Below are 24591 nucleotides of genomic sequence, written 5' to 3'. Positions count from 1 at the left end.
GTTGAAAACCCATTCAAGAATGCTTTATATCAGTATTTTGTTTTATAACTTCTAGTATAATTTTACAAAATATTTAATTTTCTTCACACTGCAAAAAACATGATATGAAAGCAACTGTTAATACTTGCTTGATTTTTCAGCCACAAATAGAACATATAATGAGTTGCAGAACATTTGGGTAATAATGTGATGCAAAAATTAAATCCAATTTTTTTTTTTAAATGCAACAAGATAATTAAAGAGTCACAAGACCAGGGTATGGAGTTTGGCTGTCTTGCAACAAATTGCCATCTTCTGCACCATAAACTTTGTGCCAACTCGTGGATGTGGGAATCACCGTCTTGGTTTTTAATTTCATTATTAAAATTGAAATTGTGGTGGTAAAAATTTGTTAAACAAATTACCACAAATTAAAGGCTTTCTAAATATTTTAAATTACAGTATGCTTATATTCTGATCAGAATAACCTCAAAAACATTTCAAGTATTTTAGTAATGATTATATAATCATGATGTCTGTGACTATTGACCATATCGTCAGCCACTTTCCATTTAGCTATGATTTCTATGTTAAGTAATTTTCTGGATAGAATAGGACAAATGTTCTTATTTTCCCTTAAGGTTTGTGATATCTTCCTGAAGGCTGTCTCCTTGTTGGCTCTCATATCTGGGGTTGGGGAGCTTCAAGCTCTTCTCTGGAGGCTGGACTTCAGTTCCTTTTGCCCTGGTGGGCAGTTTGTCCATTTGCAGCTTTCTCCTTCTTTTATGGCCAAGAATGGGTTGGTGGGGTCCTTTGGTGATTGATGTTTGGGTGGTTCAGCCTGGGATGCCTCATTTGCTGTGTCTGGTGATGACTCTTTGCTGTTACCTACAGGCCACCGGTTCTTTTACAGTGGATACCTTGTTAGTCAAATGTTTCATGGAACCTCTATTGCTGTTGACCACAGGGCTCGTTCCTACTTGGTGACTGACATGTATTTTCACTTTTGTCATGGAGCTCTTTACAGACAAGTTCTGTGATGGCGTGGATTTGCTTGCTTCAGTTACAGGTGTGGAGGCTATGTTGCCTGTAGTAATGGCTTTGGTGGCCCTTCCCAAGCTGCTTGCCCCTATCCTTCGGGAGGCAGTGGTGGCATTTTACTTCTCGCTTTGCATGTTGGCAAACTGTGTTGACCCAGTCTTTAGATATAGCCTGGTTCTTAACATTTTGGTCTATCTTTTGTTCTTTTTTTTTCATCTCTCTCTCTTCCCTATCCTCTTTCCTGAGGCTAATTTTGGCTGCAGCTACTGCCTGTGGCCCTATTAGTTTGTTGTTGTTTCTTTAGGGTTATGCCCCACTATTTGGAGGCAATCCAGTCGAGTTGGAGACTTCCCTGCTCTTGGTCATGGTAGGCTGTCTGAAATATTTCTCTCGTGCAGTATTCCTAATGGTGAATGTTCATTCAGTTCTTTATTATGATATTACTTTGTATAATGTTGTATAATAATATTGATATTTTTTATATCAAATGTCTTTCCCTATACAGTAGGTTACCTTGTGATGGTTCTGAGGATCAATATCTCTGTGACCTGGTCTCTGGCCATGCCTCGTAGTTGGTGGTCTTGGACAGTATTGATACCATTTGTGGTTTGGAAAAATGTGTTGGCATCCTGTAGATTCTTCCCAGATGTTCCATCTGCTTTCAATTGTTAAAGAATCTTGAGGCAGTTTGAAAAGATTACTAAAATTAGTTAAAATGCTTGAATTCTAGAAATGGGACTAAAGCAAAAGTCAAACAAGAGAGATCATATCTTGTTTGATATAAGATAAATTTTTATATAAGACAATTTTCTGTTGAGTTATGCCCTTCTCTCTTTTCTTCCTCAGTATTGGCACAATATCACCGCGTCGAGAGAGCTCGTTGGAAAAAATGGGCTACTTAACAAAACTTGGTGGGAAGCTTAAGACGTGGAAAAAACGGTACTTTGTTCTTAAGGATGGAACGCTGACATACTGGAAGAGTCAGGTTTGTTGAAATTTAACGCACAAAGTTTGAAGATCACATTCACAATGATTTAATTTAATTATTTCCATTGGTTTCTAATTGATCATTAGACTTCACTTCATCATTAGAATTTTACCATTTTCTATACATTACTGGTTTTTCTCAGTACTATACCTCAAAGTTATCACATTTCATAAGTTACACTACTGAATTGTTTCCTAAGCTAAGATCACTTTCAAGTCTACTAGACACGATAATGACAGTCATGGTAGGTCAACATTCTGAACTGGAGCTGCAGGTAACCTTTCAAATGTCCTTGTAGGATTATTCTGGTGCTAGGGAGACACTGGAGAACATTCAGGCCAGACTTGGCTGACATTCAGAAGGTTAATTGTTAAAAGCTCTAAGCTCTTCCAAGCCCTCCTTGACTATCACAAGTGACTACTAAAGGGTGCATGGAATCTATCTGTACATAGGAAACACAAACCCAACAGAGCATACAAAGACAAGGCAGACTCCTGTGGTGCTCGAAAATAATGGGTCTCTTTTCATTGCCTATAATGCTTTATAGGCAATGCTAAATCTGTTCTAGAAACTCCTCCTACGACTCAGTGTTAGACACACTGAGTGTTGATCCTCTGCATGGAGAGAGTGAGTGAGTTGGAAACCTAGGCTTGAAACCAGGGCAGAAATGGTCACAGGAGATTGAGTTAGGATCTCATGATCCATAAAGATCTCTAACTTCTTGAGGATTAGTAGCAACATTGAAACTAGAGGAAAGAGATAGAGATAATTTTTTCCTGTTAGTTCCAGTTCAGACAAATTGCATCCTACTCAAAGAATGGTGCTTCGTGCACTAGAAACTAATGGTTCTATGCAAATGTAATTACCTAAGTGATTGTGAATTACTAAGTAAATGTGAAAAGATCCACATGTCATTGCCTAATGTGGTGCCTATCCAATGAAAGAAATCATTGGACAATTTCCATTCTGGAATGGAAATGGGAATGGGTAGAATGGAAAACTTCCATTCTGTCCAAATCAAGCAAAACTAGAAGAGGCCATGTGACAATACATTCAATACACTATGATTGTGGACCACCTTGAGATCCCAGTAAAGAAGCTTTGGCTAATATCTTCATATTGCAAGAAATTGGGAGGAACTGGCCCTGTTGAGGCAATACACACTCATCATATTGTCCGAGTGAAGACAGATCCAAGCGTCTGGGCAGACAGATGCATATAAGTGCAGTTTAAACTGCAACCATCTTCTGAATATTGATATACGAGTGCATATAAATGAAGATCTGTTCCCGTCTGACATGGCACCAGGGAACCAAACCCAGAAAAGCTTTCAAGAAAAACTGAGTGATGTGCTGCATGACCAGAGAAGATTGCATGCATTAGTAACTCAGTTGGGCTTCAGCAATTTTTTGTAAAAAGCTCTTAAAGGCCTTCACACAGATGTGACCTAAGGGCTACACTACATTGGAATAGTTAAGCCTGCTTTTAAACTTTTTGAGTAGGCCCCCAATAACAAAATGCTTCTCGATGCCTAATTGGAGCTGGGATGCCAGAAAATGTAGTAGTTTTCAGATGAAAGATGGAAGTTGCCCTGGAGTCCCAACCACGTCGAATTTTGCAAAGGCTAAAGAAGAAACTTAAGATGGTTGGCCAAGAACTCAAATTCACCCAGCCAATAGCCGATCCTTGGCCAACGACAATATTGTGGGCCGGGAATCCAAATGAGTCTGTTACTGATGTTAGCCAAGAAATGGTTATCTGGGAGCTTAAGTTTGCAAAGGATTATGCAGATGAGTCTATTAAAGATCCTAGGAGTCAGATTTGACTTAAATATGGATATCCTGAAAGTAATATAAGAGTGACCCACATGGAACCATATCAAGTCCTTGAATACTGAACAAATAGGCCATGAAGAGCTTGACAGAATTCACTTGATAGTCAAAGGTCCTCATCCAAGTTGTCAGATGGAGTAATAGTATTAACCCCTGACAAGATGAGGATCATCCTCTCCATGGTGGAGCCCTCCCTTGCCAATCACTCTGTGAACTATGTCCTGCACTAATATTGGAGCATTGTATATGGAATGCCATATGCAACAGTAAGTCAGTCAGACACATCCAGGTTTCCCTAGTTAAGGGCAAAGCTGTTCATGTGGTCGCTGAATCAGTGCTCGTCTTTACCTGATTACCCAAGTGACTTGAATATTCTGTTTAGGACAACAGTCAGGAAGTATGCGAATTGTTTTGGGAAACTCAGAGTTGGGAATAGTGCTGCTGCCTGGTGATGGGTTTTGTAGCCCAATCAATAGGTGGTCACCCACGATGCCAAGAGAGGGTTCATAAAAGCTTTGATTTTTTATGAATTGGTCTGTTGGTTGTTCTGTTCTGCACTAGGTATTCTCCAGTGACTCCATAGCACTTAAAATAACTCTGCAGAGACCATTTTAAAGGTTCCCTGTGGCACTGGTGGCATGTTGTCCAATCTGAAGAACATAACATTAACCAATGATGCACCTTTCTTTAGGGACCAGCCAAATTCAATTACTAAGAATGGTACATACTGTATTGTTGAAATAAAGATATGATAGATCAGAATATAAATGTTTTCACCAACTGTTCTGTCCATTAATTTTCTTTGATAGAGTGATATACACCGCAAACCAGCAGGCCAGATTACATTAAATGAAGTTTGTCGTGTTACGCGATCTGAAGGGGCTCACACCTTTGAGGTCAATACCGGAAAAAAAACCTACTACCTCACTGCCGACAATACAGCTTTAGTTGAAGACTGGGTTAGAGTTCTACAGGTTAGTTTATATTGTTGTAACATAGTGAGTTCTAAATTATGTTACTCTTTGAGTGCCAAGTGATGAAAAGTTTGTGTGAAGATTTGAGTACCAGGTAAGATTTTACTCTGTCTTTTCTGAGGGGGACGCTTCCTTGTGGCTTCCTGAAGCTATATGATGAGACGGTTACCATCTACTGGGTCACATCAACCATTGGGTTCTAGAGGTCTGCTGGGGACAGGAGTCAAAATCCATCCCTTCCCCCCCATACCTCTCCCCTTGCAGATGCACAGGGAGTGGTGACATTTTTGCGACCACACCGGAGAAAGCATCCAGAAAGTCAGCGAGTCAAAACACACGACTGTATTGCTGGATTCAAGAGATGGTAGCCTTAAAGCCCATCTAACGAATTCCCTTGTTATATAAGCAAGGAATAAAAATCTCTTGGACCTAGAGCAAGCTTATTCGCCCCACCTTCCCAACTCATTTGGGGGAGGGGGTGGTGGTAGCCCACTGGCAGTCAGGGTCCCCAAACTCATTTCTAGTACTGGTGTGGTTACTGGATCATTCCCATATGAACTCTGGTGTCCTGTTTACTCAGGTAAGTGGTGTGGTGTTTGCCCTTGTTTGTAGCAAAAAAAGTAATAATAAAACTTGCAACAGATGTAATGGAAAGTAGATGGATTGGAAATATCTAAAGCCAGTCATTCCATTTGAGTAACATATGCCTACTGTAGTACTATGCTCTAGTTTATTTTAACTTCTTCAATGAATTGACTTTTATACTCCAATTAGAATGTGTTACGACGTAATGCTACTAAGCTGCTGCTGAGCAAAGAAGACAACAAACCCACTTTGCAAGGCTGGCTTACTAAAGTTAAACATGGACACGCACGACGATGCTGGTGTGTACTTATCGGAAAAATGTTCATCTACTTCAAGAGTCCTAATGACCAGGTAGGTTTTTACCAGTGTGTGGTAAACAAATCATTTGTAGTAAATGTTTTTAACAGGAATAATTAGATAAGGATGTGTGTGTAAGCAAGAATTACATAATTAGCTATATGTGTCTGTTTGCTTGTCTATGCCCAAGGTTGGAGGCCAGGTACTTGGGGCTAGCCTCATCCAACTCTTTAGGAGGTCTGGTCTTAAGGTATGGGACGGACATAGGCTTGTCGGGGTCACCAGAACTTGAGGGAGAACAGCGTGCCATGGTCACATTCTGGCCCCCAACCACTGATTTTGTCATTGCCCACCAGCTTCATTTTTTAAAAATATTTGAAAATAAAAATTTTGAATTAATTTTTTTTTATAGAGTAATATGAAAACTATGTACTGATCTTGGAGGAGGGGGGGAACAAAATAAATCTAATCATACTATGCCCATAGTAGCGTAAAACAGACGATCCTCGCATAACTTTGAAGGTTTTCTCAAGCCCCGCCTCTTTTTTCAAAGCCGATGGGAACTATATTTTTATAATACAGTACTGTATTTCACACTGTGGCACCTTGCACCAGTGGACCACTCAGAGGTGTACCTAGGGTATGGCACTTGCCCTGGGTGCTACTTGAAGAGGGCACCACTTGAAGGGGGTGCCAATTGAAGGAGGCACCACTTAAAGGGGCATCACTGAGCACTTTCTATCAGTCAGACCTTCTCTGTGTGTAGTAAAATCCTCTACAGTACAAGTTACAGTATTACAATCACTCTAGTCATTCTTATTTATTCCTCATCATTCTCCCTTTTACTTATCTCCATTGCCCTTTCCTTTGCTACCAAATAACCCACTTAATTTTCTTAACTGCTCACTGCATTAAATACTTTTACTCCTGTACCTGTATGTGCTTCACCAGATACTAACTTGACATTCTTAATCAAATAGTCTTTGTATACCTTCCAAAAAACGTGAAGATTAATCTCTCTAAAAGTCTCTTGATTCAAGGTCATTCAGTGTTCTCCTTTTGTATTCAATGACTCTTTTAATTTATCATCTTTAATTATTTTACCTCTTTTTATCTTTGTGTTGCACCATTATCAATCAGCCATTTAATCTTATCTCACATAAGTGTAATTTGGTCATTTAATCCTGATACAGTACTGTATTAATAAATTATTCAATAAAGGTTTTGCCTTGACTTTCTAACCCTATAATTTTGTTAGTATGGGTTATTTTATAATTCTCAAACACGTTTCATTAACAGAATCCCATTAGCCAAATTAACATGCGGGATGCTCGGGTCGAAGAAGTAGAGAAGGTGTCAGATTCAGAAGGGGAGGAGACAGCAGAGGATGACACACTCCGGGAAGACCTAACAATCGGCATCTTTCCGTCACACCAGGGTCCGACCTACCTCATCATGCCAAACAAGCAGGACAAGGTGAGAATACTACTACAATACATGTATTTTTAAAAGAAAAATGGTTGCAATATACTATAAATGTTGTTAATGTAACTTGAAAGACTGTTTTTATTTTTATTTTTGATGGGACCTTCATTAAGGGCATCATTCCACCACATGTTTTTACCCTTCTTATCTGAAATAAAGGCCATTAAATGATGCCATACCCAGCTCTTGTTTGGTTCACATAGGATGCGTATCACCTGCCAGGCTCCAAAGTCTTTTATTCCCATTGTGACAGTTTTTTTTGCAAAGGATCCATTCATGTATCTAGGAAAAACAACAGTAGTGTGTCCTAATAAAATCACCACTGAACACACTGACTTCATTAACTTTTAGGTTGAAGATTTATTTGCATTTACATGACATTGTAAAATTTATCTTGTTCATGTTGAATGAACATGGCATATGTTCATTCACTGTTACATTCCTCTTCCCACCACCACCTGAAAAAAAACTGGAACCAATAGGGTCCCAATTATTAGGGTCCCCAAGTGGTGTCCATCCCAGACAGTATTTGCCTTGCAAGGGCTATTTGCTTGTGTGTGTGTGTTTCGTGTTTTAATATTTGCTTCATGATGCGTGTGTATTTAAGTCCCACTTTTTGTGTGGACTGATTAACTATTTGTCTTGAATGAAATGTTCCTAGAGCTCACTTCTCTAGGTGTTCACTGATGTTGCCCTTGCATGGCCAGAGTTGTTCTCTGGGGTTAGGTGGACTATCTCTGAGAGGTCAGCTTCCTGTTAGGAAGGTACCTCATGGGCAGTACAAGGGTTCTTGACTCCTCTCTGAGGCTTTGAGTTTGGGGCAGTCTGATTATCATTCAGGGTCACACGGGTTCATTTGTTCATTATACGCAGTTGACACTCTTTAACAATCGAGTTTTCCCCTATACTGTTTTTGGTAATTATTTGGGAAGTGGTTGCTGTGCCTGGGGTTCCATGGTCTACCCACCTAGAAGGTTTATTATGGACAGCCAGCCCTTCAATTCTGCCCTCATAGGTTGTTAGTTTGAAGGTCATGCTTTGGTTTTGATGTACATATATAACTTTTGCCTCTTATGCCACCTGTTATGAGGGAAATACGTTCCACCCTAAGTGCCTGTGACTGTTGGATCTCTGTTTTGGCCAAGCTTTCCTCGAAGTACTCTTCTTATCAGGTGTCTGCTGCTTTATGGGCTAGGTTTGTCTGTATTTGTAGGTTGCAACTTACTGTCGATGTGGTTGCCCCAGGGTCAGCCCCTTTATCTTTTCAAAACTCAGTACTGAAGCAGTTGGTATTTTATACTTGCTTCAAGTTTTTTCCTTCAGCTCTGACCCTGGGTTTGGCTGGTGGTACTTCGTGAGTCTGGGGTCTCTCCCTTTGCTCCCAGTTCTGAAACAACTGAGGATTTTGAAGTCTGGGGCTGTTGTTTCTTCGGGTGTGTTTGGACCTTCTCTGGGGAAGCCCTCTCCATTGTTTCCCCACCGAGAGACTGTTCCTTTGTTTCTTAGGAGGGTTTTCCTGCTGTGGATCTTTTCCTGTGGGAAGATGTTTTTCTTTCTTCTACGTCTGTCATGGATCTCGATCCTACTCTGGTGCCCGTCTCCTGGAGTGTCCAGGGCTGAGGGGACCCCTGATTTTGCTAACTAGGTGCCTTTTCTTCTGGACTTCTCATTGGTTTCCTTGGAGGAAAGTTATTCTATTGACTTGGAAAGTTTTTTGTACCTCCCCCTTCATTGTTTAAAATGAACCCACCTGTGTCTTCCTCCACGTGCACTTCTGGGCTTGAGTAGTCCCCAAAGGTGTTTTTTGTACAGAGGTTTCCAAAGTTTCACATTTTAACTTTGGCAATATGGCCAGCTCTTTTTTTTAAGTTCCTCCTTCAGGAGCAGGATATCACCTCTTTGATGAACCTGGATTGTTTTGTATTCTGGTTGGCCACTTATTGATTGTGGTATAAGGTTCCAGATTTCATCCTGGCTTGCAGGCAGCCTCTTCTTTTCATTGGGAGCCTGGCATGGCTTTTACTACTGATTTGAATTGTCCTTATTTTCTGAATTTAAATACAGTATGCAAAGTTTGAAAACAAAATCCTTCACTATGGTACGGTACTATGCCAGGCCAAGCCAGGCCAGCCCAAGCTGAAAGCCAAGGCCAAAGCTTTAAAGCTAAATCTATTGAGTGCCATGTACAGCTCATATCAAATTTGCTTCACCTTGAACAAGAATAAAAAGAGTAAAGACAATTTTTACAAATAATTAATTTAAGACACAAGGAGAATCTTTTGGTAACTATAAGGAGCTTTACTCATGAGAAGAATAGATCTGTCGAGATGTCTGTCTTTCAGCTGAAAAGTTAGCCGATTGTGTGCCTTTGTTTCAGTTACTACAGTATTCAAGTAGCATTACCCCACACAATGCCACAACTCACAAGCAGTGCAGCTATATCTAGTGAGAGTGAATGTATTTGACCAATACTTTATTCTACCATATTTTATTTCAATGATATTGATGATACAGTAATTTGATTTTTTCTTAATTTTTGTTAGAAATTCATCCCCCTATTATTTTTAAACTTCTTCTAATGGATCTGGAGACTAAAAACTATGTGTTCAAGTTTTGTGACCATTAAGATTTGTTGTCATTATGATAAATAGAATGACATACTTGGTATTCATTGGAGCCATTTTTAGTTAATTCAGAGATACTGTAATGTAAGAGCTCGGAATTCTAGGAATCTGAATTCTGGTAACCTGAATGAATTCACTAAATATAATTCCTTAAATTTGAAAAGCAAAACATGACTGATTTTCATAAGACTCATGCACTGATTATGGAATAATTAATATTATATTTATTTTGACAGGTTTATGGCAGATACTCTTCATGTTTCAATATGATTTTGCAGTATATCTGATGAGTTCCTGGCATTGTTGTAGTTTAGTTCTATGCTCTGATGCAGGTAATATATATATATATATTCATTTCAGAGCCGATATCTAGAGTCCCGCAACTGTCTGGCGACGCGCAGTTTTACTCTACAGTAGCGCAGATTTTTTTGTAGTCTGTGAAATATATATTTTGTTTATCTGTTTTAGGATAATTGGCTATATCACCTAACTGTTGTCTCGGGAGGTGGTCCAAATGCAGGGACTCAGTATGAACAGCTTGTGCAGAAACTCATGGAACTTGATGGTGACCCAAGTAAGTTACTCTTAAATATATATCTAATTTTGAAATGTGTATTGGAATTTGTCACATTAGATATTGCAGATTTGCTAATAATAATAATAATAATGTTCGTTCAGATAACAGTACACACATACAAAATGAGTTACAAACAGAATGTTGGATTTCTAGATAGAGCTAGTACATTGCTATGTACTAGCCTAAAGCGACTAATACAAACAGCATTTCGGGCAAAATGTGGGGAAAACACTTAAAACAAAGACTTGAAAATAATTAAGATCAGAATCAATTGAAATGAAAAAAGGGGGAGAAAAAAGAATGACAATAATTACATGTTGGATGGAACAGCATAAATTGCAACAGAACACCAGAAGTTATTTTAACTAAAGAAACAGACAGATAAGTTTCCTTCTCTTTTTATATAGATTTTGTACAAGTTTATACACGGCAGATATCAGCAGTTATACAAGTTGGTCAGTAATGTGTGTTCTTTGAAAATAGCAAGACATAGGTTGACATTTACCTATGTCTTGGTTGGTTCGGGCAATGTTGCCCGAAACGCTATGCGTACTAGTGGCTTTAGGTATTGTATGTACTATCTCTATCTTTAAATCCAACATGATGTATTTATCTCAATGTATGTGCCTTTACCTGAATAAAAAATCTAAATCTTAAAATCTAAATTTAGGAGGAAAGGTAGTTCACATGGAGTTGATTAGGTAGTACTTAGTTTTTCTCTTCAACTGGTTGGGAGAGGGGCATTGTTTATCATTGGGAAGGTCATTCCACATTTTGGGTCTCTTGATTTGCAGAGCATTTCTGGTATGGTTAAGTTGTCCTCTTGGAATATCAAATAAATATTTGTTTCTAGTGTGGTTCAGATGGGTTCTGTCACAACCTTCTAGGAGGAGTTTAAAGTCAGGATTGGCATTACAGTTCAGAGTTTTATATATTTATAGAGTACACTTGAAAGGATGTGCAGTGACTTTATATCTACCATACATACACATACAGTATATACAACAACTAACATACTAACATGTATATCACCTAAAACATTCACCAGTATGCTTCTGCAGTCACTACAGCAGCACTGCACCACACCCTAAGATTAGGTGTACAGTGCTCCTTTTGAGTTATTATATACAACACATTCATTCATGCCTTCCTTTACTGCATCCAGAGCACTGCTCACTCTCCATCCACACCTCATTGCACTGCTCGTCTTCCTGGAAAATAATGTATGGCTTAATAAAACTTGTGTTTCAGCTTGATTTTTCATATATGTTAATGATGCCTTTTTCTCGACAGACTGTGTGTTATGGCGGCATCCACTACTATTACATAGTAAGGATCCCATCTCTTCTCCCTTAACCTCTCTCCCATCCTCCCAGCTTCAGGCTGAGGCCATTAAACTCTTTAAGGTTTGTTCTTCAGCGGAAAAATTTATTGGTTTTAATATAGTCAAGTTTCTAATGTTCTGTCAGTTCAACATATAATATTATTGATTTTATGGGCTGCTAATTGAAATTTTGCATATTTTCTCAAAAGAATTTAAATGGAAAATACCTGGAATCAGTTATTGAAATTTGAATGTGCAAATTAAGTATATTGCTAATATGTGTAGAATAAATGTCCATGCATAACCCTCATCGAAACAGGCATGTCAGCTGTACACCTCGGTTCTGATGGACTCATCAGGTATAGACTATCATGTGGTACTATGTCAAAATGCGCTTCAGCAGTGCCTCACTTATCCTGAACTACAACCTGAACTTCTCAGTGCATTGATCAAACAGACATCGAAACATCTGCAAGCCAAACCAGGGGTCCAGGTAACCAAGACACTGAACAAAATCAAGCACTCCCGAGTAAGTGTGTCTGCTTTATGTTGCTATAGTCTGGTGGATCAGCAATTTGTTTGGCAAAAGCTGTAACAAGCTTAATTCATTTCATGAGATACAATGCCAAATTGTCTAGTATTTTGCTGGAGAATTTAGCATGACCAAAACAATAGCTATGGGAATTATTTTGCAACTTGATATATTGGTACAAATGTTTGAAACAATGAATTTGAACATGTAAGATAATGTTTTCATCTAAATTAACTACTAGATTCAAAGGAGACGTTTCCCTCGGCTATTTTGCTTACCCATCAGACTATGTCATCTCATTTAGAAATATATCACTTAAGAACTAAATGGAGTAATTTCTTTCCTACAGTACTTACATGCTTAAATTTATAATTTCTGGAGGAAAACAAATTTCAAAATAAGCAATGATAAATGAGATGGCATTTGCTTCTTAGTTACCATAAAGTTAGTTTGTTTTATTAAGTTGAGGCTGTGCTGCTTGTAATGTGCAATGCAACCTATCCACCACCCTCTAACAAAGCTTTGTGTCACTTGTTGTACGGATTAAAATATTTTTGTCATTTCGGCCATGCACACCTGTATATAGTCATCGTGTCATGGCTTATTCCATTTGTTTCTTTTATTATTAATCCACCCATACAAGTTATAGCAAAAGAAAATGGTCTGTTTGCAAATATTACACCTAGTTTTTTTTTTGTTTTTTTAGCAGTGCATGGATTAGTCCACTTGCCTGATGTCTTGTGATATAGTAGATATACAGACATTATATGTGTATAATATATATATATACATATTATACACATGTATACAGATATGTGTATGTGTATAATATATATATATATATATATATATATATATATATATATAATATATATATATATATAATATATATATAATATATATATATATATATATATATATATATATATATATATATATATATATATATATATATATATATATATATATATATATATAATATAAATAAAATACACATACATACAGTATATATATATACACACACACAGCTTGTCAACAACAAAGATGGCCCACCACCACAGGGGAGGACAGTACACCAACAAATGAATAATTCGAAGGATTCTCGGCACAAGATATAATGAAAGAAGGTAGTCAAAACGCTAGAAAAATAGTTAAAACCAAATGGGTTGAACCCCTGGAGAGAAATGACATATCAGACAGACAGTATGGTTTTTGATCAGGAAGCTCCTGTGTAACAAATGTACTTAATTTATATGCTAAGAGCCACAGAGATTTTATAGGAAAGAGATGCTTGGGTTGACTGTGTTTATTTGGACCTGTAAAATGCTTTCAACAGTCGCACATAAGAGCTTGTTCTGGAAACAAACATACTGGAGAAATAACAGGGAAGCTTCTAACATGGATGAAAAATTTTCAGACAGAAAAATGAGAGCGATAATCAGAGGCAATGCATCAAACTGGAGAAATGTCGAGTACTGCAGGGTTCAGTTCTTGTACTGATGATGTTCATTGTCTACATAAATGATCTACCAAAAAGAATACAGAATTATATGAACATGTTTGTTGGGGGTAAGATAATAGGGAAGATAAGATAAAGGTAAGATTCAAGCTAAGGGGAGCCGGTCAGCCGAGCAGACAGCACGCTGGACTTGTGATCTTGTGGTCGTGGGTTCGATCCCAGGCGCCGGTGAGAAACCGTGGTGTAGTGGTAAGACACTCGCCTGTTGTTCCGCGAGCGCTATGTCATGGGTTCGTATCCTGGCCGGGGAGGATTTACTGGGCGCAATTCCTTAACTGTAGCCTTTGTTTAACGTAACAGTAAAATGTGTACTTGGATGAAAAAACGAATCTTCGCGGCAGGGGATCGTATTCCAGGGACCTGCCCGAAACGCTACGCGTACTAGTGGCCGTACAAGAATGTAACAACTCTTGTATATATCTAAAAAAAAAAACAAAAAAAACAATGGGCAGAGTTTCTTTCACCCTATGCCCCTGTTACCTAGCAGTAAATAGATACCTGGGTGTTGGTCAGCTGTCACGGGCTGCTTCCTGGGGGTGGAGGCCTGGTCGAGGACCGGGCCGCGGGGACACTAAAAGCCTCGAAATCATCTCAAGATAACCTCAAGATAAGAAACTTAGATGATTGCCATGCCCTTCAAGAAGACCTGGACAAACTAAGTATATGGAGCACCACTTTGCAAATGAAAATTAATGTGAATAAATGCCATGTTATGGAATGTGAAATAGGAGAAAATAGACCACACATAATGTACATGCTATATGGAAAGGCTTTAAAGAACTCTTTAGAAAGAGATCTAGGTGTGGTTCTGGATAGAAGACTGTTACCAGAGGACCACATAAAGGTCATTGTCCAAGGAACATATTCTAAGCTTTCCAACTTCAGAATCACTTTTAAAAAAATGAATGGTAAAATATTGAAGAACTTGTTCTTGACTCGAGAAGCCAAAATTGGAATATGTAGCAGTTCTGAGGTGCCTCTCTCTCAAAAAGGACATCATTTAACTGGAAAAGATGCAAGCACATCCTACTAAATGGCTTCTGCAAGTGAAAAACAAGAGCTACAAAGAGAGGCTAGAGGTATTAAATTTTATTTATTTTATTTATTTATATATATATACAAGAAGGTACATTGGGTTTGTGAGAATACATTTGATAGTACAGTAATTACACTCTTGTAAAGCCACTAGTACGCGCAGCGTTTCGGGCAGGTCCTTAATCTAGCAGATAATATTAAGTAGGTAAGTTCAATCAGAATTGATAAATGAAAGATACATTACAAGAGAAAAATATGCTAAAGCTAGAAGATATAAGGAAAAGAGGCTATATAATCACTGCATGCAAGATAATAACAAGAATTGACAATGAGACGAAGGAATTTTTTAATTGTAGATTCAAGCTAAGGAAAGAAAGGTGCTGAAAAAAATATAATAATGTTCTCTTTTTGCAAATAGTGTGGTAGGCAGTTGGAATAAGGCAATGGATGCCATGACAATCGGTAATTTTAAAATCACATGACAGAGTTCCTGGAAGACACCTCGAGTGTAGTTCTCATCCCATGACAACACTTGAGTAATTACATATACAGACCCATACAAACACACATCCTGTATATGAATGAATTTTAAATATTTAGTTTTTATTTAAATTTTCTTTGTTGGCACCATGTTTCACACACACGACACATGAGCCATTGTGACCATTTCGCATCAGTGACAAGTAAACAATGAGTTCGTTCTGCATCCTTTCTTGTACAGTATATTAAGGCCTTAATCATCAGATTGTCTTTCATAGCAGCAAAGTAGGAAGGCGATTGGTTCTTCACCCTGTAAGCAGGTATGATTGTGTGAAAAATAAAATTCCTAAGGGCTTCATTTTAAGATTTAGTTTTTTTACATTTATATATGAGAAAGGATGTTAAATAACAAGTCCACTTTCTGGTTTTTGGTATTGATGATGCTATTATTTATTTAAATATTAAAAGGTGTTTTAAGCATTGATGCTTTAATGTTGATGAAATGATTAGTAGTTCTCTTGAAAAGTCTGTTTTATCTACAGTAGTTACTCTTGTTATTTTCTTGAACTGTTAGTGATTTCAAAGTGATATTTTGCTTAGTTTCTTGACAAAAATATTCTATGATTATAAGTTGAATCTTGAATATGAATGAAATGACAGTATTTCATGGTTGTATTTTTTACATGATTTGATAATGACGTTAAGACAGTTTCCTTATTTATGACAATTGATAATGAAATTGATACAGTTGGTTTGCACATGACTGACAATGAAGTTAATATAGTTGCCTTATTTATGACAATTGATAATGAAATTGTTAGTTGGTTTGCACATGATTGACAGTGACGTTAATACAGTTCGTTTGTATACAATGATTGATAATGAAAACTAAACCACACACCAGAAGATGAGGAGACGACGATGTTTCGTGATAATGGTCCAGGACAGACCGAGATGTCGTCATCTCATCTTCTGGTGTGTGGTTTAGTTCTCATATCTTCAAGCCACATTATTGTGACTCATCATCTATTTATAATGAAGTCAATACAGTTGACTCATATATGAGGATTAATAATGAAATTTACCACTTGATATAACTTCTATATAAAAGGTGTAACTTAAAAGACACATTTATTTTCTTGGAGGGTTCCTGTGGTTTCTCCTTGGTACTTTCTACCTGGCAAGCTTCACCCAGTCCACACCAGGCCCTTGCAAGTCATGTATAAGCTTACTGGGAACCATAGGCCAAAACCTCATGAAATCTAAAGAGGTGTAAGAAACAAGGGATCATAAGTCACTAATCAAGAAAAGGCCACCAGAAAAGGTCAAGTCATCACAGAAAGAAAGGTCAAAAACAGACTACAGCAAAGTAGTCTGTTTGGAAAAAAAAGTTTCTTTGGTGGGTTTGGAGGTCTGTCTGAGAGCCTGTCTTCCTGTCAGAAGGAGCCTCGCCTTTGGCATTGTATGGGTATTAGGTACTCTGTGAGGGCCTTTTGGATGGGGAGCAGTCTGATTTTTGTTAAAGGGATGCATAGGTAGTTCACGTTCTCATTTTAGAGTTCACTGCTTCACTCTAAACGGCTGCTTTTTCCTAAGGGTCGTTTTCAGTACGAGTGATATTTAGCAAAAGACTTTTGTCCCAACTGTTTCTGCTTGGTCTATCCTCTGGGATTGAAACGAAACAGAACAAAGTAAAATCGAAACTATGAATTCAACAGAACACATCACTGTTGAATTATATCAATATTAAGGGGCCCAAGACTTTTCAACACTAAACATAAGGGGCATAACTGGCTGACCTCTCAGTGTTCAAGAGAAAACTTGATAAAAAACCTAATCAACCAGGCTATAACTCGTATGTCAGACTGCAAGAAGCTGTGTCTAACAGCTTGGTTGACCAACCACCATCAAGGAGGCCAGGTTAGGGACTGGACCATGGGAACATTGACTCTCAGAACCCCACTTTTGGGTTTGGGGGTGTTAGGTCAAGTGTTCTCCTCAGCTTTGTGTGGTCATTGCAATGTGGTTGGACATGGGCAAGGTTGAGTTAACCCACCTTTCTTTGGTGGGTGTCCCAGTTGTTCCCAGTCCCCAGTTGGGATCAGCAAACCTATTGTACATTCTTGACCTATCGGGACTTAACAGCCTCATTTCTAGTCCAACCTTCCACTTGACCAATTTATCTCAGGTTTGTCTGCTATCACACGCAGGTTCCTAAATAGTGTTCCTGGACTTCAAGAATATGTATTGGCATTAATCTGAGGTTCTTGGACCGACTTGGATTTGTTGTGGGGCGTAATGCTTATTGTTTCAAAATTCTGCCCTTTGGCTTGAATGTGGCTCCTTCCATCTTTACCAGGTTAGCACGAGTAGTTGCGACCACTGCATAGTACTGCTACACAGTAGTTGGCTTATTGTGATGACTTGTTGGTTTGGACCCCCAGGCAGTCTGCATGTCAGCTGGTCAGGAATGTGGTTCTTAACCAGCCTGCCTGGTTCAGGTTCCTGGTGAATTGAGAGAAGTTCCAGTTGGTTCCATCCCAGTTTTGGACCAGGGTGGACCTGGTTTGGGATTCCTGGTGAGCATCTCTTTACCTGCCTTCTGCAGCTTTAATCTGTCTGCAGTGGCATCACTGGCTGGTGTTGGAACAGTCCTGGATGTCTCATTGGTTGGTTGATTGGTTGTGCTCAAGCCTGAACTTTGGCCGCTTGGTTTATTCCTGGGCGGGGTTTGGCTCCATTTGCTGTACTGGTTCCTCGGGTTTCACCACTACCAGGACCGTTGGGGGCAAGGCCCTGCATGCCCTTGTCAGCTCGTGCTTGGTTTGCTTCCTCTTAGTGCTTTTCAGGGCTCACATCCATAATGTCATTCTTCCCCTATCATTCAATGTATTTACGGATGCCTCGGCTCTGGGTAGGGGCTTCACGTCCAGCACTCGCCAGGCCTCCCTGAGTCTGTGGTTGGGCTTCCTTTGTCAGACGCACAGCCCAGTGCACGAGTTAGCAGCTGGGTGCCAGGTCCTTCAGTGTGTTCATCTTCTGAGCTCTGTTCTCCAGATCCATTCCAACTGCTCCTTGGTGTTTCATTCAGTGAACTGTGAGGGGGTTTCTCCAGTCCTTTCCACTTTAGAGCTGGATTCTTTGTATAGCTCTGCTTCTGGTTTCTCAGGTAAGGTAGGTGGTGTCAGTTGTGGAAGTTGTTGTCAGGGAAGACAGGTGGTGGAGTGAAGGTACGTGGTCAGCACAAGGTTGGTCTGGCCTCAATGATCAGTTGACTGGTTATCTTGAGATGATTTCGGGGATTTTTAGTGTCCCCGCGGCCCGGTCCTCGACCAGGCCTCCACCCCCAGGAAGCAGCCCGTGACAGCTGACTAACACCCAGGTACCTATTTTACTGCTAGGTAACAGGGGCATAGGGTGAAAGAAACTCTGCCCATTGTTTCTCGCAAGCACCCGGGATCGAACCCGGGACCACAGGATCACAAGTCCAGCGTGCTGTTTGCTCGGCCGATCGGTTCCCATGGCATCACATGGCTAGCACAGCTTCTACCTTGATGCTCCTCTTCCTTCACACTCACCAGTTGAGAAAATTTGACTATTTTGCTCGTTTGTAACTAATCATATTTCATAGTCAAAATGAAGAATTCTTAATAAATGGTGGTGTCAGTGGTGGGGTTGAGGGGGGGAAGGAGGCAGGGAGACACAGGACCAAGGTAGTCTCTACCCAGTCAACATATGTAATCATTAATACTGTACTTCATTACTCTAGGTATTCCTTATTCATATTAACAAACTGTTTTCTATTTAATTTATTATTATTTGATGTATGTATCTGAGTATGTCATTGTTGATATGAAACAGATAATATATTCCATAATTCTGAAAGCCTGTAGCAAGGCTAGGATGGGTGGGTAATACACACTCAAACTAGCAGTGTATGCCTGGCATGGCCTGTCCTACCCTTACTCTGCATTGCCCTGTCTTGCCCTGCCCTGCCTCGCCTTGCCTTGCCTCGCCTTGCCTCGCCTTGCCGTGCCATGCCTTGCCTTGGCTTGCCTTGCCTTGCCTCGCCTTGCCTTGCCTCGCCTTGCCTCGCCTTGCCTTGCCTCGACTTGCCTTGTATTGCCTTGCCTTGGCTCGCCTTGCCCTGCCTTGATCTGCCTTGCCTTGCCCTGCCTTGCTCTGCCTTGCCTTGCCCTGCCTTGCTTTGCCCTGCCTTGCTTTGCCCTGCCTTGCCTTGCCTTGCCCTGCCTTGCCCTGCCTTGCCCTGCCTTGCCCTGCCTTGCCCTGCCCTGCCTTGCCCTGCCTTGCCCTGCCTTGCCCTGCCTTGCCCTGCCTGCCTGCCTTGCCCTGCCTGCCTGCCTTGCCCTGCCTGCCTGCCTGCCTGCCTGCCTTGCCCTGCCTGCCTGCCTTGCCCTGCCTGCCTGCCTGCCTGCCTTGCCCTGCCCTGCCTGCCTGCCTGCCTGCCTGCCTGCCTGCCTGCCTGCCTGCCTGCCTGCCTGCCTGCCTGCCTGCCTGCCTGCCTGCCTGCCTGCCTGTCTTCCTGTCCACCCACCACCTTCCCCTGGCCAGTCACCATTCTCGGCCAGTCACCTTCCCCTGCCTGCTACACACCCTTGCCTGTTACACACCCTTGACTGCCAATGCCCCCCTACTGCCACCCCCCTTCCTTGCCAGTTTGCTGAGAAAATTTGATCATTTCACTTCTTTGGATTCAATATATGTAATTTCTGGGGGGATCCCCTCGTGGCTCCCTGAAGCTACTATACTAATATAGTGCCAGATTACACGGTGCCATCAGTCGCGGAGTTCTTATTGGCCTACCGGGGACCATGAGGTAGAACCTGGCCCCCCTTCAGATAGGCACAGGGAGCAATGGCACTATGAAAAATTGGATGTAAATTGATTCATGTCTGCCACTACCAAGGAAAGGCGCCCAGAAAGTAAGCGAAACAGAACGCACCACTGCTTTGTTAGAAATCAGAATTCTCGAAACAGCTAAAAGAACTCTTCCTCCCCCCCCCCCACATTATTATACAAACAATAGAAAATTTGTGAAACTAGTGTGAGCTAGTTTGTCCTATCTCCCCGCCCCCCCTCCTTGTTTTGGGGGAGGAGGGAGGCAGACCGGGTCAGCTGGCTGCTTCGCCACTAGTTCTTACGCTGAGGCGTCCTGTGCCTAGTCGCTCTCTCAGTTCGCTCTGGCTCCAGTCTCCTGTCTTCGGCAATGTGGTATTTTGCCTTTGCAGCTTTTCCTGTGCATGATTGTGCAGGATCTTCCCTGGAGTGTTTGGAGTCCACTCCCTTATGGGGTCTCCTCACTTGTGGTGACCCTCGCCCTTCAGGTTGTCTTGGGACTGTTTCTTTCCTCAGGTCAGGATTTTCGGTTGGTGGGGTGTACTGTTGTTTGTGTGACCTTGCTGGTGCACCAAGGTATTCCTTCCAGCTTATATACTGCACCTGATTTCCTCATTATCCAAGAACTGCACCAGACCGTGGTCTAGTGCAGTCCTTGTTTTCACTTTTTAGTCTTTTCAGGGGCTTTTCATTCTTTTGTACCGCATTCCATTTTAGGGATTAATCAGCTCTTGACCTTATTAGGTTTTACCTAGTGTCAAAGCGCAGGTATTCTCCCTTTTTGGTTCTCTTGCCCTTTCTGCTGGAGTAGTGCATCCAGGGTGCCTATACAATTATATAGGGTATACCAGCTTTGCGTTCCCAGTGCCAGGTAATACCTGCAGGGAACATTTACCCCTGCAGACACTGGAAAAGCCCTGCAAGTTCGGTGGTACTATGGTTATTTGTACAGAGCCCGCTCTCGCTTCACGTGAAGGTGGTGGTACCTGTTGGGTTGGCGACACCTTTGAACCCGAGACATGTGGGAGTGTTCCCCGCACATTGCTCTCCTGACCCACCCTCCTCCTGAGGATGATCAAGGATATCTGGCAGCAACCACTTTGCATTTACAATTTTGTGTTGCAGCAGTCCCAGGTGTGAGCCCGGTTGGATGCTCCCTATTTGTCCTGCTTAGTGTTTAGAGACTTGGATTTGGAGGTGTTGGTTAACTCATCCGTGTTTCTGCCCACACCTCCCCCTCCCTCTTCCTTCCCGGGTGGGTGTGGTTTGTCCTTCTTACACCATGCTTCAAGTCTCGAAGTGTCTGAGGGGTTTCAGGGGCAGGGTTTAGCTCAGGATGTGGCTTGGGTAGATCTGGGGTTTGTCCCTTCCTTCTTGGCCTCAGAGGTAGTTGAGCCTTCTGCTCCTGCTGAGGCTTCTGGGTCTTTCCAGCTGCCCCCAACCCTCTTCTGAGGCCTATTCCTTGGACTCCGCTTTTCTATCCCGGACTGTGAGTGCGTGTGCTGCCTCTGCTCCATGGTCCTTTTCTGCGGTTCCCGGAGCTTCGGAGTTCTAGTTGGGTCCTTGGTTCCCGTTTGACCCTTTGTGGACTCTGGTGCCTTCGACGAGAGGTCTTTTGTTGCAGGGGGTGGGGTTTTTCCTATGCCCCTTTCCTGTATGAGTTAATTTTGGGTGTGGAGTCCCCACTTCCCCCATGGTTCACTTCCGAGTACCTTCATTTCCGTTTCTTTGTTCTTTGAAGAAATAAAACGAAGAACGAAAGTTCTTCGGCTTCATGCTTCCGTAGGTTTCCTACCTTTGGTCTTCCCCTGGTGGCAGCTTGGGATGCCCTTTGTGCATACCTGCTATGTGATCCAAATTATACGACAGTGATAGACCCAGCCTCTTTTGAGTTTGGTTTTGGTGTCGCAGTCATCCTGGCTGGCAGACTCCTTTGTTTACCTTTGGCGCATGGCACAGTTTCTGTCGTTCCCGCATGCTTGAGTGGCGGGAGGTGTCTCCTATGTTCCAGTTATTTCTGGGAGGCTTTTGGAGCTGCTCAATGCATGCCATTTTACTCCTGCTCTCTCACATGAAGTAGGCCTCGTACAACTGCATGCTCAGCTCCCTCAGTTGTCAGCTACATTAGTTGTGGACGACTTTAGCGCCTGCTCGCACTTGGGTTCTGCAATGCACATCTTGAGCCTCCTGGAGCTTGCATTGTAATTGGCTCTCAGAGGATGTTTAGGTACTCGGAGAGGTTCCTCTTATGGGGGTTTTGGTCCCCTGCTGCTTGTGTGGAGGGGGGGGGGAAGGTTGAGTGATCTAGCTCACAGTAGTTTCATATATTTTCAGTTGTTTGTTTACATTGTTGGGAGAGTTCTGTTGGTAATTTTGTGGCTGTGGGTTTGTTTCTAACCAAGCAGTAGTCTCTTTTGTTTTACCAACTTTCTGGGTGTCTTCCCTTGGTGGTAGCAGACAGGAATAATTTAACATAAAAGGTTTTCATAGTGCCACCAGTCTCTTCACCTCTCTGAGGGGGGCCAGGTTCTGGCTTATGGTCTCCGGTAAATCAATAGGAACTCTGCAACTGATGGCACCTTGTAGTATGGCACTGTAATAGCTTCAGGGAGCTACTGGGGCTCGCCCAAAAATTGGAGTTTTATTATGTTCAACACTGTTTGTTTATGCACCACAACAAACCACCAAGCAATTTTGGTGGGTGTCATAATCTTGTAATCCAAGTACAGCATTGCACCACACACTAATCAGTTGCCATTGAACTCTGGCACAGCAAAATATGTCACAATATACAACACACATTGCTAACTCTAGCCAAAACACTGCTGCTGTTATTAGAATCCTGGTCACTTATTCCTGAATATGAATATTTTCTGCAAGTTTAATTTCTAAAGGAACATGAGGCCCCATTTCATGATGCATAGACCTATTAAACTGTGGCTGTGTGGTGTAGATGTCTGCCTCATGCTTTGCACATCGTAACCAGCATTGGGTTCACTGGTATCTGAACCTTGTACATAGTTTTCATCACAGTCAGAATATTCTATGACACTATCATCGGTACATAATCATATTTACTTATTATTTAATCTTTATTAAGTGATGCTGTGAGCATGAGCTGCATGACAGTGCTGTGGGTGCTGCTGCATGTGCTACTCCTGGTATTTTTCAGTACTGAAGCCCCTCACACCCAAGAGTGGTGCCCACTATTTTTTCTAAGATGGCATCTATTTACTGGAGGCCTGTGTATCCGAGGGGGTTTTAAATATTGTGTAATACAGTACTTTAAAACATCCCTAATTGTGTCACACAACTTACGGGTACCAGTATTTGCAGAGAACATCCCCTGATTGTATCTCGTAGTGGAAGGGCTAAGTAGTTAGCCAAGGTGCAGCTTTGCAGTTTTTGTGTTAACTGGTTGTGTATGGAATGGCATTTCTGTTTACATTCTGGCTGAATTGAATATTCTCCAGTATCACCCCAGCACCAATAGGAGCCAGTAGAGACAGTTTGAAAGGTTTCCTGTCAGACTAATGTGGAATGTCAACCTGTCCAGACTGCAGCAGATCCTGGCTAGAGGCGCGTCAGGTCTTGACTTACATAGCAACCAAATGTACTGGCAGAAAATTGTTTATCATATGTAGTATACTCAAACGTTTGATTTTTAATAATTTCACTTAGTTAAATGGAATTAACATTTGACTTACTCTAGACCATCAGTATCTTGTCTTTATTTGCAAACTACCGTATATGCCGGCGTAAAAGACGCACCCTTGTATAGGACACACCTCTATTTTACAAGGATATTTTGTGGAAAAAAAACTATTTTAGTATGTTTCATCATACATTTATAGGAAGATGTTTTAAGGAGGATTTTGTACCCTAACTCTTACCTCCTCTAAGATCAGCTGTATAGTTGTTTATATTTTGGGCAAGAGAATTGCCATACAGGATGTGAAACTTGTATTTCTGGCTGTGATGTTTTGTGTTGCCGCATCAGGTCACCAGGGTGGTGCATCCAGTGGTGGCGCACCATCAGAGCGCTCTGGGTTTGTTGTCATTCACTCATTACAAATGGCTGACAGGTGGATGAAAGTTTAACATTCCTTTCAAATTTCTAGGAGCATTTCTCATTTAGATAATTAATGTCTTGTAAAGTAACACAGTCGTTAAATAATGTATGACATATATCAGGTGTGGGTTATGTATGCTGGGTAAGGTGGTGAGATGATGTGAGCTTCTTTCATAACTGCCAACGTATCGTAAGCAATTTTTCGTAAGTTTGTGAAAACAGAAAAGAAGAAAAACAGACGAGTGAAAGCTCGGCTTGTTTTCAATATTTTATTATTAGTAATGCAAATTACTGTAATTGGCTTGTTTTCAACATTTTATTATTAGCATTGATTTTTGTGCCCTGCGAACTTACCCTGTATACTCGTCCGGCTCCCTAGCTTAAGGCTAT

The 24591-nt window shown here is 41.1% G+C and overlaps 1 protein-coding gene across 6 annotated transcripts in view; it reads left to right on the top strand.

The window, feature by feature from the left end:
* LOC123765293 (uncharacterized protein CG43867) overlaps positions 1 to 24591 on the top strand; it is a 1137736-nt gene that overhangs the window by 1078688 nt on the left and 34457 nt on the right. For 5 of the 6 annotated variants that reach the window (XM_069335520.1, XM_069335522.1, XM_069335519.1 and 2 more), the window contains 7 exons: positions 1867 to 2005; positions 4650 to 4814; positions 5589 to 5750; positions 6996 to 7172; positions 10274 to 10379; positions 11676 to 11788; positions 12026 to 12235. In XM_069335520.1, coding sequence (XP_069191621.1) covers positions 1867 to 2005; positions 4650 to 4814; positions 5589 to 5750; positions 6996 to 7172; positions 10274 to 10379; positions 11676 to 11788; positions 12026 to 12235 — 1072 coding nt within the window. The remainder of the gene's footprint in view (positions 1 to 1866; positions 2006 to 4649; positions 4815 to 5588; positions 5751 to 6995; positions 7173 to 10273; positions 10380 to 11675; positions 11789 to 12025; positions 12236 to 24591) is intronic. The other variant, XM_069335521.1, reaches the window with a different exon arrangement.

This window comes from Procambarus clarkii, chromosome 33 (assembly GCF_040958095.1).
Source record: "Procambarus clarkii isolate CNS0578487 chromosome 33, FALCON_Pclarkii_2.0, whole genome shotgun sequence".
Classification (NCBI taxonomy): domain Eukaryota; kingdom Metazoa; phylum Arthropoda; class Malacostraca; order Decapoda; family Cambaridae; genus Procambarus; species Procambarus clarkii.
This window is presented reverse-complemented; position numbering and strand designations above follow the sequence as displayed.